This window comes from Dreissena polymorpha, chromosome 10 (assembly GCF_020536995.1).
Source record: "Dreissena polymorpha isolate Duluth1 chromosome 10, UMN_Dpol_1.0, whole genome shotgun sequence".
Lineage (NCBI taxonomy): Eukaryota > Metazoa > Mollusca > Bivalvia > Myida > Dreissenidae > Dreissena > Dreissena polymorpha.
Window position 1 is genome coordinate 32,745,925 of NC_068364.1, and position 13,908 is coordinate 32,759,832.

Sequence of the window (13,908 nt, forward strand, 5' to 3'; positions counted from 1 at the left end):
CCCCACTCTGGCCAATTGTAGTGAAATGCATGTGCGTAAAGTTTTGCCCCATGTTAGCCTGTGCATTCCACACAGGCTGATCTGGGATGACACTTTCCACGTATGCTAAGAAGTGACTTCTTTTTAAAAAAAAAGCCAAAAGCATGCGTAGACTGAACAGTCTAACGTGGGACTACACTTTACGCATGTGCAGACTGAACAGTCTAATGTGGGACTACACTTTAGGCATATATTGCATGAAGCCCCATGTGCAGACTGAACAGTCTAATGTGGGACTACACTTTACGCATATATTGCATGAAACCCCATGTGCAGACTGAACAGTCTAATGTGGGACTACACTTTACGCATAAATTGCATGAAGCCCCAGACTGAACAGTCTAACGTGGGACTACACTTTACGCATATATTGCATGAAGCCCCATATGTGCAGACTGAACAGTCTAATGTGGGACTACACTTTACGCATATATTGCATGTAGCCCCATTTGTGCAGACTGTACAGTCTAATGTGGGACTACACTTTACGCATATATTGCATGAAGCCCCATCTGCAGACTGAACAGTCTAATGTGAGACTACACTTTATGCATATATTGCATGAAGCCCCATGTGTGCAGACTGAACAGTCTAATGTGGGACTACACTTTACGCATATATTGCATGAAGCCCCATATGTGCAGACTGAACAGTCTAATGTGGGACTACACTTTACGCATATATTGCATGAAGCCCCATTGTGCAGACTGAACAGTCTAATGTGGGACTACACTTTACGCATATATTGCATGAAGCCCCATATGTGCAGACTGAACAGTCTAATGTGAGACTACACTTTATGCATATATTGCATTAAGCCCCATCTGCAGACTGAACAGTCTAATGTAGGACTACACTTTACGCATACATTGCATTAAGCCCCATCTGCAGACTGAACAGTCTAATGTGAGACTACACTTTATGCATATATTGCATGAAGCCCCATGTGCAGACTGAACAGTCTAATGTGGGACTACACTTTACGCATATATTGCATGAAGCCCCATGTGTGCAGACTGTACAGTCTAATGTGGGACTACACTTTACGCATATATTGCATGTAGCCCCATTTGTGCAGACTGAACAGTCTAGTGTAGGACTACACTTTACGCATATATTGCATGAAGCCCCATATGTGCAGACTGAACAGTCTAATGTGGGACTACACTTTACGCATATATTACATGAAGCCCCATATGTGCAGACTGAACAGTCTAATGTGGGACTACACTTTACGCATATATTGCATGAAGCCCCATATGTGCAGACTAAACAGTCTAATGTGGGACTACACTTTACGCATATATTGCATGAAGCCCCATGTGCAGACTGAACAGTCTAATGTGGGACTACACTTTACGCATATATTGCATGAAGCCCCATGTGCAGACTGAACAGTCTAATGTGGGACTACACTTTACGCATATATTGCATGAAGCCCCATGTGCAGACTGAACAGTCTAATGTGGGACTACACTTTATGCATATATTGCATTAAGCCCCATGTGCAGACTGAACAGTCTAATGTGGGACTACACTTTACGCATATATTGCATTAAGCCCCATGTGCAGACTGAACAGTCTAATGTAGGACTACACTTTACGCATATATTGCATTAAGCCCCATTTTCCCAGAGCAAAGCTCAAATACATTTAAGAAATACTGCACTTATTTGATTTTTTATTGCAAGTACTTATAAGTAAACATGTTTATCTTTGATTACAAGTTGTTGTTTTTTCCCATTGTTTTCTGTTATGTTGACAGATTATGGTAAATGCGAACCAAAACCCAGGTAAACATTAAAAACATAGAGGATATTTGTTGGATTCAGTAAATTATTGGTTTTAATTCACGACGTGTGAATTAAAATCGATATTCCACCAAATCCAACAAATTTTCTTTTTGTGTTATGCTTTTTCCACATTTTATATACAATGATAAAGAGTTTAACCAGAGAATTTCATTCATAAATGTGGGGTGGGATCATTTATCAGATGATGTTTAAAAAAAAATTGTAAGGGGGGGGAGGGATTCTGGGTAGGGGCGTGGGGTATTGTTTGGGTGGAATCCATTGTGGTATTCAGGTAAGTGTTGTTTTGTCAAAGTAATAATCAAATGTGATCATAAATAAAGAAGTTATGGCAATTTAAGCAAAATGTTCAATTATCTAAGTGTAAAAGGGTACATAATTATGTAAAAATACTTGATACAGTGGTCTGCTCTTGTTTATAGGTTGGGGTCATGTTGGTAAACAAATATGCAAAATATAAAAGCAATATGTCAAAGGATATAGGAAATATATGGGGTAGTACGCAAACTTTAACATAGGTTTATCAATAATATGCATATTCTAAGTATAAAAGGGGCAATAAATGTGACAAAATGCTTGATAGAGTTGTCTGCTCTTGTTTATAGGTTCGGATGCTGTTGGTAAACAAGTATGCAAAATATGAAAGCAATATGTCAAGGGACAATGAAAATAAATGGGGTAGTACGAAAACTTTAATATTTGCTGCATATTCTAAGTGGAAAAGGGGCCATAATTATGACAAAATGCTTGATAGAGTTGTCTGCTCTTGTTTATAGGTTGGGGTCATGTTGGTAAACAAGCATGCAAAATATGAAACTAATATGTCAAGGGACAATGAAAATAATTGGGGTAGTACGAAAACTTAAACATTTGCACGCTAACGCTAATAATAACGCTAAAGCTAACGGAAACGCCGGGGTGAGTAGGATAGCTGCACTATAAATATTTCATATATAATAGTCGAGCTAAAAATGACGTCATTTCACAGTAAACCGTGGAAATTATCGATAATTTTCACTGTAAATTGTCACTGTTTGAAACAGTGAAATTATCAGTTATAATTCACTGCTATTTCTCTATAAACCACTGGAAAGCATAAAAAAAACATTTCTACTCCATTTACATCAAATTTACTAACTCCACCTTAAAACTTAAAACAATCCACTGCAAAAAATATCAAAAAGACAAAAACAAAACATAAACCAATGTCAGACATATACAATACAATTGCAATAACGTTTTTACAAATAAAGAACAAGTTAATCAGACCCCCAGAGTTTTCTGCTATAAAATCATTTCACTGTAGGATAAAAAGACAATAGACTTGTTAACAAATAAAGCACAAATAAACAAGGTCCCAAAGATCCATCACCCTTTTCAAACTCTACATAGACTGTAGTTACCTTCTTTAAATTTTTGAATATTAGGAGTCAGAATCAATGCTGATGGAGAAATAACCTTCACTGAAATAAAATATTTTACGTAAATCATTTGCGCAACTTTTGCAGAATTAACGGCTACATACTTTCATTCATAATCCCGGAGAAACTTTTCAAATAAACTATTAGATATAGACTTTAATTCATAATCATCTATAATAGACATCTTACATTAATCATCTAATATGGTCTATCATTTATTATCGCATAAGGACTTTTTAGATTCCTTATTCCATATAGACTTTCTTACATTAATTATCTAATATAGTCTTTTATTCATTATCATATACAGACTTTTTACATTCATTATTCTATATAGACATTCTTTCATTAATTATCTTGTTTAGTCTATCATTAATTATCAACTTCAGACTTTTTACATTCATTATTCTACATAGACTTTCATTAATTACCATTACCTCATATAGACTTACATCAATTATTCAATGGAATCTTTTAACATAAATCAATAGATTTGGGCCTAGCTCTGTGAAAAGGGGTTTTTATGCACGTGCGTAAAGTGTCATCCCAGATTAGCCTGTGCAGTCTGCAACACTGTCCACTTATATGATAATTTTCGTTTAATGAAAGTCTCTTCTTAGCAAAAATCCAGTTTGGGCGGAGAGTGTTGTCTCTGATTAGCCGGTGCAGACTGCACAGGCTAATCTGGGAGAACACTTTACGCACATGCATAAACCCCATTTTCACAGAGCGCAGCTCATATAGACTTGAATTCACAATCTAATACAGCCTCTTATTTATTTGCCAATACAGACTTTAGAACCATCAATCAATATAGACTTTCTCCTATTACCATTAACTCATATAGACTTGAATTCACAATCTAATACAGCCTCTTATTCATGTGCCAATACAGACTTTAAAACCATCAATCTATATAGACTTTCTCCTATTACCATTTACTCATATAAACTTGAATTCACAATCTAATACAGCCTCTTATTCATTTGCCAATACAGACTTTAAAACCATCAAATCAATATAGACTTTCTCCTATTACCATTAACTCATATAGACTTCTTGCATTAATTATTCAATGTACACTTTTTACATAAATCAACATATATAGACTTACTTGTCAACATTCAAAGGCTGATGTTCATATCACAGAACATTGCACATACATAATTGACCAGTTTATAGGTACGATTGACCAATGTATGTACATAATTGACCAGTGCTTAAACACAATTAACCAGTGTATATACACAATTGACCAATGTATGTACATAAATGACAAGTATATATACACAATTTACCAGTTTATATACATAATTGACCAGTTTATTTTACACAAGTTATCAGAGCATATACACAATTTCTGCTATTGCATACACAAAATAATGCGTTTACACATAACTGACCAGAGAATATTCATAGCTGACTGATGATGATATTTAATTGACCAGCATTTTAAGATAATTGAGCACTCTACATTCATAACTGACAAATGTTTATATATAACTGACTAGAGTGGCTATGTGTTAAATACACATAATTTACCAGTGTATATACACTGCAACGCCAATATATCGCAGACCAGTATATTGCGCTGTCCAATACATCGCGCGTTGGCTAAGGTTCCCAAATATCCGATGAGCATTATCACTTAATGACATGTTTTAATCTGAGAATTCGCCAACTTAAGCAAAAAAAAAGTTCTAGCTAGTATTAACACCCTATATTTTGCAGCTAACTATGGCATGCAGTGAAGCGTGAAAAACAGTCGATAAGTGACAGTTTTGTTTACACACTGCTGGGGTTGTTTTAAACACTTAAGAAATAACCAGTTAGTGTCATTGCAAAGGTAATAATGGCAGTTTACTGGTATATAAATCGTTAAATTTCGATACAGGTCATGCATTTCTTTGTCCTGAATATTAAAAGCGCGCGAAAATTAGCGTGGGTGTATTTATTTGTAAATAAACATTTCGTAGCAGGTATAACATTGAGATACTATAATTTCCATTAAAAGTTTCATTGTAAATTTCAATTAGTACTGCGGTGTCTCGCAAATTATGTGGCATTGACATTTCCTCTTAATAAAATATAATTAAAACACGCTGTATCGTTACCATTACGCTGTTTCAGTTCCTTCATTAGGACTATTTATAAGGGTAAAGGATACATTCGAATTATATTTTATACATTTTTGACAGCAAGAATTATTCTTTTTAGCTGATGTGCTAGCTATCGTACATGAAAATAAAAAATATGATTTACATTTTGGTTTTTATGGTAAATACAGATACGTATGTAGTTATGAAAATGCTTATTTTAGAATTGGTTTGCAATTATTACTATACAAATGTAGCAGCACCGTATAAAATACGAAAACACTGGGAAAATTTGACGGATTAACCACAGTACAATAAAGTTAGACATTTCTTGAGTTATTTCCCGCTCTGGATATATCGCGCTCGCGATCTTTGGACCCCACCAACTGCGATATATCCGCGATGCAGTGTACATAATTGACCATTCATTACATACTTGATCAGTACGAATACATAACTGACCATTTATACACATAATTGACCAGTGTATATACATAATTAACTGGTCATAAACTTAATTATGCAGTGTTTATACATAATTGACAAGTGTAAAGATAATAAACTCATTTATATACATAATTGACCAGCTTTATACCTGACAGCCTGTGACTTTTGGATAGGGAAAGATAGCGTGATAAACCATGAAATTTGGGAAAAGTATCATTATAATTAACAGTATTCCAATTGTTTGTATGTGTTATTGTTTTTTTTTGTTTTTTTAAATAATTGCTACGGAATTATTTCGCTGTAAGATTATTTCAATTAACTAATAATTGAGTTGATTGGAAAAGTTTGGCATCATTTTGGGGGAAATTAGGTCAGATTTATAGAAAATTTTACTTTTTGCAATGTGGAAACAGCCTGTAACACATAATTTTGGGCAAAAAATCACTGATGTTGTAATTGGGCCTTTTCCCATTCCAAGGCATTATACCAATTTAACTGTTCTCCACTTAGCGCACTTGCAATTGCGGAATACATGCATTAAAAACGTACATAGTTAGATATGTAAATAGATTTTGAATACACTAGGCTGGTTAAATTCAGGAACAGGGGTCTAGCGGCATGCTGGTCTAGGAATCAGAAGGTTTCTGGTTCAATCACCCTAAGAACACTGGAATTTTTCTCAGCACAAAATTATTCCCTGATTGCTCCTCTCCACCCAGGTGTGTAAATGGGTACCTGTGAGGGAAATAAGCCAATATGCTGTGGCTGCATACTGCTCCGAGTGTAAATGGACGGGTCATATCCCAGTGATCAGGGGGTAAGTCCACTGAAGATGTACCATCATCAATATTAAACCATCATCAATATTAAGCTCACCCTTGACCTTCAATAAGTTTTACACAAGAATCCACATACTTACGTCTGTACGATGTTGGAGTGGTCGTAGCAAGTTTCTGCTGTCCCTTCATGTGACTCTGCGAGTCTGCCGACAGGTTCCTTGCCGACCGGGTCTGGCTGACTGCGGACGGTGGCAATGACCGCCCGCCCGTTGCCTCCACTTCATGTTGGTCAGACACTGTGCTGTCCTCCCACGCAGACTGCAACAGAGTGGATCATGTTCTGGGAAAACAGTGCTAAATGCATAAGTGCAATATGTCCTCTTAGAGGCTACACAGGCTAATGGATCATGTTCTGGGAAAACAGTGCTAAATGCACGAGTGCAATATGTCCTCTTAGAGGCTACACAGGCTAATGGATCATGTTCTGGGAAAACAGTGCTAAATGCATGAGTGCAATATGTCCTCTTAGAGGCTACACAGGCTAATTGATCACAGTGTTTTTTTTCACTTGTAGGGGAATGGTGGCGGGGCCCGTCCAAAGGGGAAAAAATGCGTCGTTTTTTAGGAAAAGGGGAAAATTAAAAATTCACTTGTTTATATGTAATGATATTTACTATATCAATACACATGTTTATATGAATATAATATTAACAGCTGAATGTCTTTGTCTTTTTTCTTAAAATTAAAATATATATCAATGTTTTTTTCAACATTAGTTTCAGACAGTTTAGCCTTCATGCACAGTCTCAATTTTCTTAGCCATTTTGAGTATAATTATGATCTTTTTAATCGATAAAATGGCAAATTTTAGCATTTTTTATCAATAAAACGGACCAAATTGGAATGATTTTATCAACAAATATTGACACAATATAGATACATCAGGCCTTTTCCTGGCCATTTTGGGAGAAAAATGCAATTAATGTGAAAAGTCCACTGATTTGGGAAAAACAATTTAATATAACTCTTTATAATAATTCAAAATAATATAAATTATAGCTATATACTTTGTTAGTTGTTTATGAAATAAATTTGAGATATATTTATCACGATTATGAGACAGTTATTTAAAAAAAAAAATTTTTTTTTTTTTTTTTTTTTTTAACATCTCGAGGGGATTTTTTTTACAAAATGGGGGAAAAATATATACTCTTTTTTTAGGGGAATGGGGCCGAAGATAGGCCCCGAAATTGCCATAAAAAAAACACTGGATCATGTTCTGGGAAAACAGTGCTAAATGCATGAGTGCAATATGTCCTCTTAGAGGCTACACAGGCCAATCAGGGATAAGACTAGTCTGAATTTTGTTTAAAAGGTACTTTCTATAAATAAAAAAATAAAATAATTGAAAATAACATCCCTAATTAGCCTGTGCAGAATACACAGGCTAATCTCAGTGTTCAACACTAACGGGAGTCCGTTGGTCCGGGACTCCAGGAAATGAGACTCGGACTCCTTGTTTTTGTGTCAAAGATGTCCGTCGGATTCCTTCAAAATCATCTTTGAATCATATAAAAAAATCCCATCGTTTCGCAAAATCAGAATGCCTGTTAAAAATATCTTACTCAGAAAAGGTTATTGTTGAACACTGTCTTTAAAAACCTGAAGTTGCACTTTTTTGTCACATTAAAATTGTAATAATTTAATATTCACCCTCTACATACTGAAGAAGGAAGTTTTTAATACCAAGTCATGACCTCACAATTCAACCAGTGCTTGAAAACTGTAGAGTTCCTCCAACAAGGAAGATTATAGACAGCTGGTATATTGATAGGGAGAAGTGTTCAATTAAAATGAAGTGTTGTCGGAAGCATGTACAAAACCAGAACAATACCATCATTGTGACTATGCACTTGAACATTATTTTTCTTTTATTCCATGAAAACCCCTGTCTGGTCTACACGTTTGTTTTCAGAAGATGCATTGTTTATACTTATATTATAATGATGAAACAACTTTTATTGTCAATTGTATAGTTTATGTAAGCAAAAAAATGAAATTCCATTTACCAGTTTTAGTGAAACACATTGGAACGGAAAGGACGCCAGTCTGTTTACAATTTTTTTAAATAAAAACCCTGTTCACAGTGCTCTGTCATATCTTACTAAGATGTACCTAGCAAGGGCCCTTATTAGATCTAATGAGCACAAATTACTTACAGTAAGCTTTTGTGATTACATTTTGCACATTTTTAATCATCGTTTCTACATGATCTGTTATCAACATAAACATTGTTAACACTAGAGATTATATTTATTTCCAATTTATAAGAAACTTTGTAAGAAGATTGGTCTAAATGACAATTGGGAAAATTACAAAACTGCATTCAAAAACTTGGTACCATGTCAAATGAAATGATAAATTTCTTAACATTCTCGAAGTAACATGTGTACCAAATTCTCATGGAACTTGCTTCGAACGCTTTGTAAATGGTATATCTTCCCAGTTTGAAAAGGGTTTAGGTCTACTGAAAAATATGAGTACCAGTGGGCTTAGACGTTTTCCTTATGCGGGTTACACTTTAAACAATCTAGAATTTAAATGTTCTGTTAAAGCATCATGAAAAAATCAGAAACATTGTACTCATGATATTTTAACTAAATACGCAATTGATTCTACCCGTTCCAAAAAACGACTTAAGGTGAAAGTAGTTTAGGGAGGACTTATTTAGAAGTAACTCTTGTTAATCGTTCGGTTCGTCCGAAGTGTTTAAATGTGTGTTTGATAATACCCTAGAGTGAAAATTTGCCCCTCTTTTATGGTCACTTGCTTGTTATGTATGGAGCAAACACTTAAACAATGTCTTCTCTGAAACCCCAAGGCCAAGAAGTCTGGTTTTAGCAGGTATCATTTTACTGTGGTCCTTTACCAAGATTTTTTTCGATATTGTTCCTCGGGTAAAAACTGGCCATGCCATACGATGAAGACATATTTTAAGACATATAAAAATAAGTTTTTTCTCAAAACGTTAGGGCAGGGATTTATTTTTTGTTTAACATCGTATACTGTTCCTGTAATAACTTTGGTAAAATCACCCATCTTGGGTTAAAATTAACCCAGCCCTATAGGTTACTTGTTTCATTATATGCATTAGTGAGCACTTTGAAAATCTTTTCTGAAGCAGCAGGGCCCAGAGGCTTGTTATTTTGCATGTAACGTCTTATTAAAGTCCACTGCTACAGTTGTTCAAATAATGACCCCTGGGGTCAAAACTTGCCACATCCAGGCAGGGAATAATCATTTATAAAGACTTGTATAGTAAATATCGATATCTTCAAAAATAATTTTCTTTCAAACCGCAAGGGTCAGGGGTTTGATATTTGGTGTGCAACTTAAAATAATTTTCCTCTTTTAGTCTAATAATTGTTCTCCAATCATGTGCCTGGGTTAAACACTTACAACAACGGAATCATCTGTGAAATATGGAAAAATCACGTATCGCAAGATCAGAATATCAGCACCTTTAAACATCCGATAAAAAGCAACTCATCGATCTGCTTAAACACATTTACAAAACAAAACAATCGAAATTATGTATTTTCCTTCCTTGTCGAAGTGCTTGCAAGTAGCAATAAGAGCAACTTTCGAACCCTGAATCAACCCAATCTTGGTCGTTTTTTACTAAGATATTTTTGATTGTAAAACTAGCTTTCGCTTAACAGTCTCTAATGACTATAAACATCATCACAATGCCTGTAATTGTGCACGTTTAACGGTCTCTAGGCACTGAGGATGGGAACGACTGTGAATCAGTTGTGCGTAAATAACCCCATATCACTATCAATCAATAATTTCAGAGTCTTTGTCGCAGTTAGTTGGCTTTGTTATATTATGTTAACTATTATAGGAAACATGTATAAAGCAATGGGCTGTTACAACAAATCCTGAAGCTCAACAAGCAAGCATATATAAATGCATTATAGAAAATGATATTTTTCTTAATTACAATAATTAGCTTAAATATTACTGGCATGTGTAAAGTAATTTTGCAATCTGAGATAACAAATGACAGCAACGATTGAACAGCAGTCACGTTGAACTTCGATTGGAAACCAAACGAGAAAGAGGATTTAACAATTTATGGTTAAGATGTGTCATAAACCGACAAATACGGTATTAAACATGTCATAATTTTTTGACTTCCTGAAGTATTGTCGGATTCCAACATTTCAGAAAAAGGAAATCCAAAGAACTCCTTACTCAGAATAGTTAGTGTCGAACACTGAATCTGGGAAGATACTTTACACATCTTAGAGGCTACACAGGCTAATCAAGGATAAGACTCTCCGTCTAGTCTGAATTTTTGTTTAAAAGGTACTTTCTATAAATAAAAAATTCAAAAAATTGAAAATAACATCCCTATAATTAGCCTGTGCAGAATACACAGGCTAATCTGGGACGATACTTTACACGTATGCAATAAGCTCAGTTTACCCAGAATGTGGCTATATACCATTTCATGTTGGTCGGACAACGTGCTGTCCTAATGTGGCTATATACCATTTCATAATGGTCGCACAATGTGCTGTCCTAATGTGGCTATATACCATTTTATGTTGGTCGGACAACGTGCTGTCCTAGTGTGGCTATATACCATTTCATGTTGGTCGGACAATGTGCTGTCCTAATGTGGCTATATACCATTTCATGTTGGTCGGACAATGTGCTGTCCTAATGTGGCTAAATACCATTTCATGTTGGTCGGACAACGTGCTGTCCTAATGTGGCTATATACCATATCATGTTGGTCGGACAACGTGCTGTCCTAATGTGGCTATATACCATTTCATGTTGGTCGGACAACGTGCTGTCCTAATGTGGCTATATACCATTTCATGTTGGTCGGACAATGTGCTGTCCTTATGTGGCTATACCATTTCAGGTTGGTCAGACAGTGTGCTGTTCTAATGTGGCTATATACCATTTCATGTTGGTCGAACAATGTGCTGTCCGCCCACTAATACTGCAGCGGAATATATATAAGAGCATCGGTTCTAGCAAAGTGGGGCTATATACCATTTCATGTTGGTCAGACAATGTGCTGTCCGCCCACTAATACTGCAACATAATATATATAAGAGCATCGGTTCTAGCAAAGTGGGGCTATATACCATTTCATGTTGGTCGGACAATGTGCTGTCCGCCCACTAATACTGCAACATAATATATATAAGAGCATCGGTTCTAGCAAAGTGGGGCTATATACCATTTCATGTTAATCGGACAATGTGCTGTTCTCCCACTAATACTGCAACAGAATATATATAAGAACATAGGTTCTAGCAAAGTGGGGCTATATACCATTTCATGTTGGTCGAACAATGTGCTGTCCGCCCACTAATACTGCAACGGAATATATATAAGAGCATCGGTTCTAGCAAAGTGGGGCTATATACCATTTCATGTTGGTCGGACAATGTGCTGTCCTAATGTGGCTATATACCATTTCATGTTGGTTGGACAATGTGCTGTCCTCCCACTAATACTGCAACAGAATATATATAAGAGCATCGGTTCTAGCAAAGTGGGGCTATATACCATTTCATGTGAATCGGACAATGTGCTGTTCTCCCACTAATACTGCAACATAATATATATAAGAGCATCGGTTCTAGCAAAGTGGGGCTATATACCATTTCATGTTGGTCGGACAACGTGCTGTCCTAATGTGGCTATATACCATTTCATGATGGTCGGACAATGTGCTGTCCTTATGTGGCTATACCATTTCAGGTTGGTCGGACAATGTGCTGTCCTAATGTGGCTATATACCATTTCATGTTGGTCGGACAATGTCCTGTCCGCCCACTAATAGTACAACATAATATATATATAAGAGCATCGGTTCTAGCAAAGTTGGGCTATATACCATTTCATGTTGGTCGGACAATGTGCTGTCCGCCCACTAATACTGCAACAGAATATATATAAGAGCATCGGTTCTAGCAAAGTGGGGCTATATACCATTTCATGTTGGTCGGACAATGTGCTGTCCTAATGTGGCTATATACCATTTCATGTTGGTCGGACAATGTGCTGTCCACCCACTAATACTGCAACAAAATATATATACGAGCATCTGTTCTAGCAAAGTGGGGCATAATGCATGTGCGTAAAGTGTCAATCTAGATTTGCCTGCGCAGACAACAAAAGAGGACATCTAAGAGCATTGTTCTACAAAATTGGGGCTTAATGCATGTGCCTAAAGTGTCGTTCAGATTAGCCTGTGCAGATTGCAGAAGAGGATATCTGAGAGCATTGTTCTACAAAATTGGGGCTTAATGCATGTGCGTAAAGTGTCGTTCCAGATTAGCCTGCGCAGACTGCAGAAGAGGATATCTAAGAGCATTGTTTTACAAAATTGGGGCTTAATGCATGTGCGTAAAGTGTCGTTCAGATTAGCCTGTGCAGATTGCTACATTCAAACTGAATGAATCAAAGTAGTGGAACCCGAAAAGTCAACTTTTTTGCCAGCCTACTTTGAGCCAACTATTTCTGACATTTTTCTTATATAATGTGTTTACATACACAAGTCTGCAGCAGATTTGCCTCTCCAGTGGAAGAGTATTCATAGTGCCATATCTCTGGTTTTTTTTTACTGATTATGAATTAACACAAAAAAATAATTATTAAGTATTTGTATTTATTAATATGTTTATACATATATCAAACTAAAATTATAATACAAGGGCTGTTTGTAAAACATCCATGCCCCCCATATGGGCTCTCCATTGTAGTGACAGCCATTGTGTGAATATGTTTTTTGTCACTGTGACCTTGACCTTTGACCTAGTGACCTGAAAATCAATAGGCCAGTCATCATCTGCCAGTCATGATCAATGTACATACAAAGTTTCATGATCCTAGCCATAAGCGTTCTTGAGTTATCATCCGGAAACCATTTTAATATTTCGGGTCACCGTGACCTTGACCTTTGACCTGAAAATCAATAGGGGTCATCTGCGAGTCATGTTTAATCTACCTATCAAGTTTCGTGATCCTAGGAATAAGCGTTCTACAGTTATCATCCGGAAACCATTTTACTATTTCGGGTCACCGTGAACTTTACATTTGACCTAGTGACTTATAAATCAATAGGGGTCAACTGCGAGTCATGATCAATGTACCTATGAAGTTGCGTGATCCTAGGCATAAGCGTTCTTGAGTTATCATCCGGAAACCATTTTACTATTTTGGGTCACCATGACCTTGACCTTTGACCTAGTGACCTCAAAATCAATAGGGGTCATCTGTC

At 36.1% G+C, this 13,908-nt stretch overlaps 1 protein-coding gene across 1 annotated transcript in view; it reads right to left on the reverse strand.

Annotated features, from left to right (window-relative positions):
- Positions 1-13,908, reverse strand: part of LOC127849022 (uncharacterized) — a 141,380-nt gene that overhangs the window by 8,665 nt on the left and 118,807 nt on the right. The window contains exons 32-33 of the mRNA XM_052381745.1: positions 6,734-6,911; positions 3,254-3,313 (exon numbers count right to left, since the gene is read on the reverse strand). Of these exons, the coding sequence (XP_052237705.1) occupies positions 3,254-3,313; positions 6,734-6,911 (238 nt within the window). The remainder of the gene's footprint in view (positions 1-3,253; positions 3,314-6,733; positions 6,912-13,908) is intronic.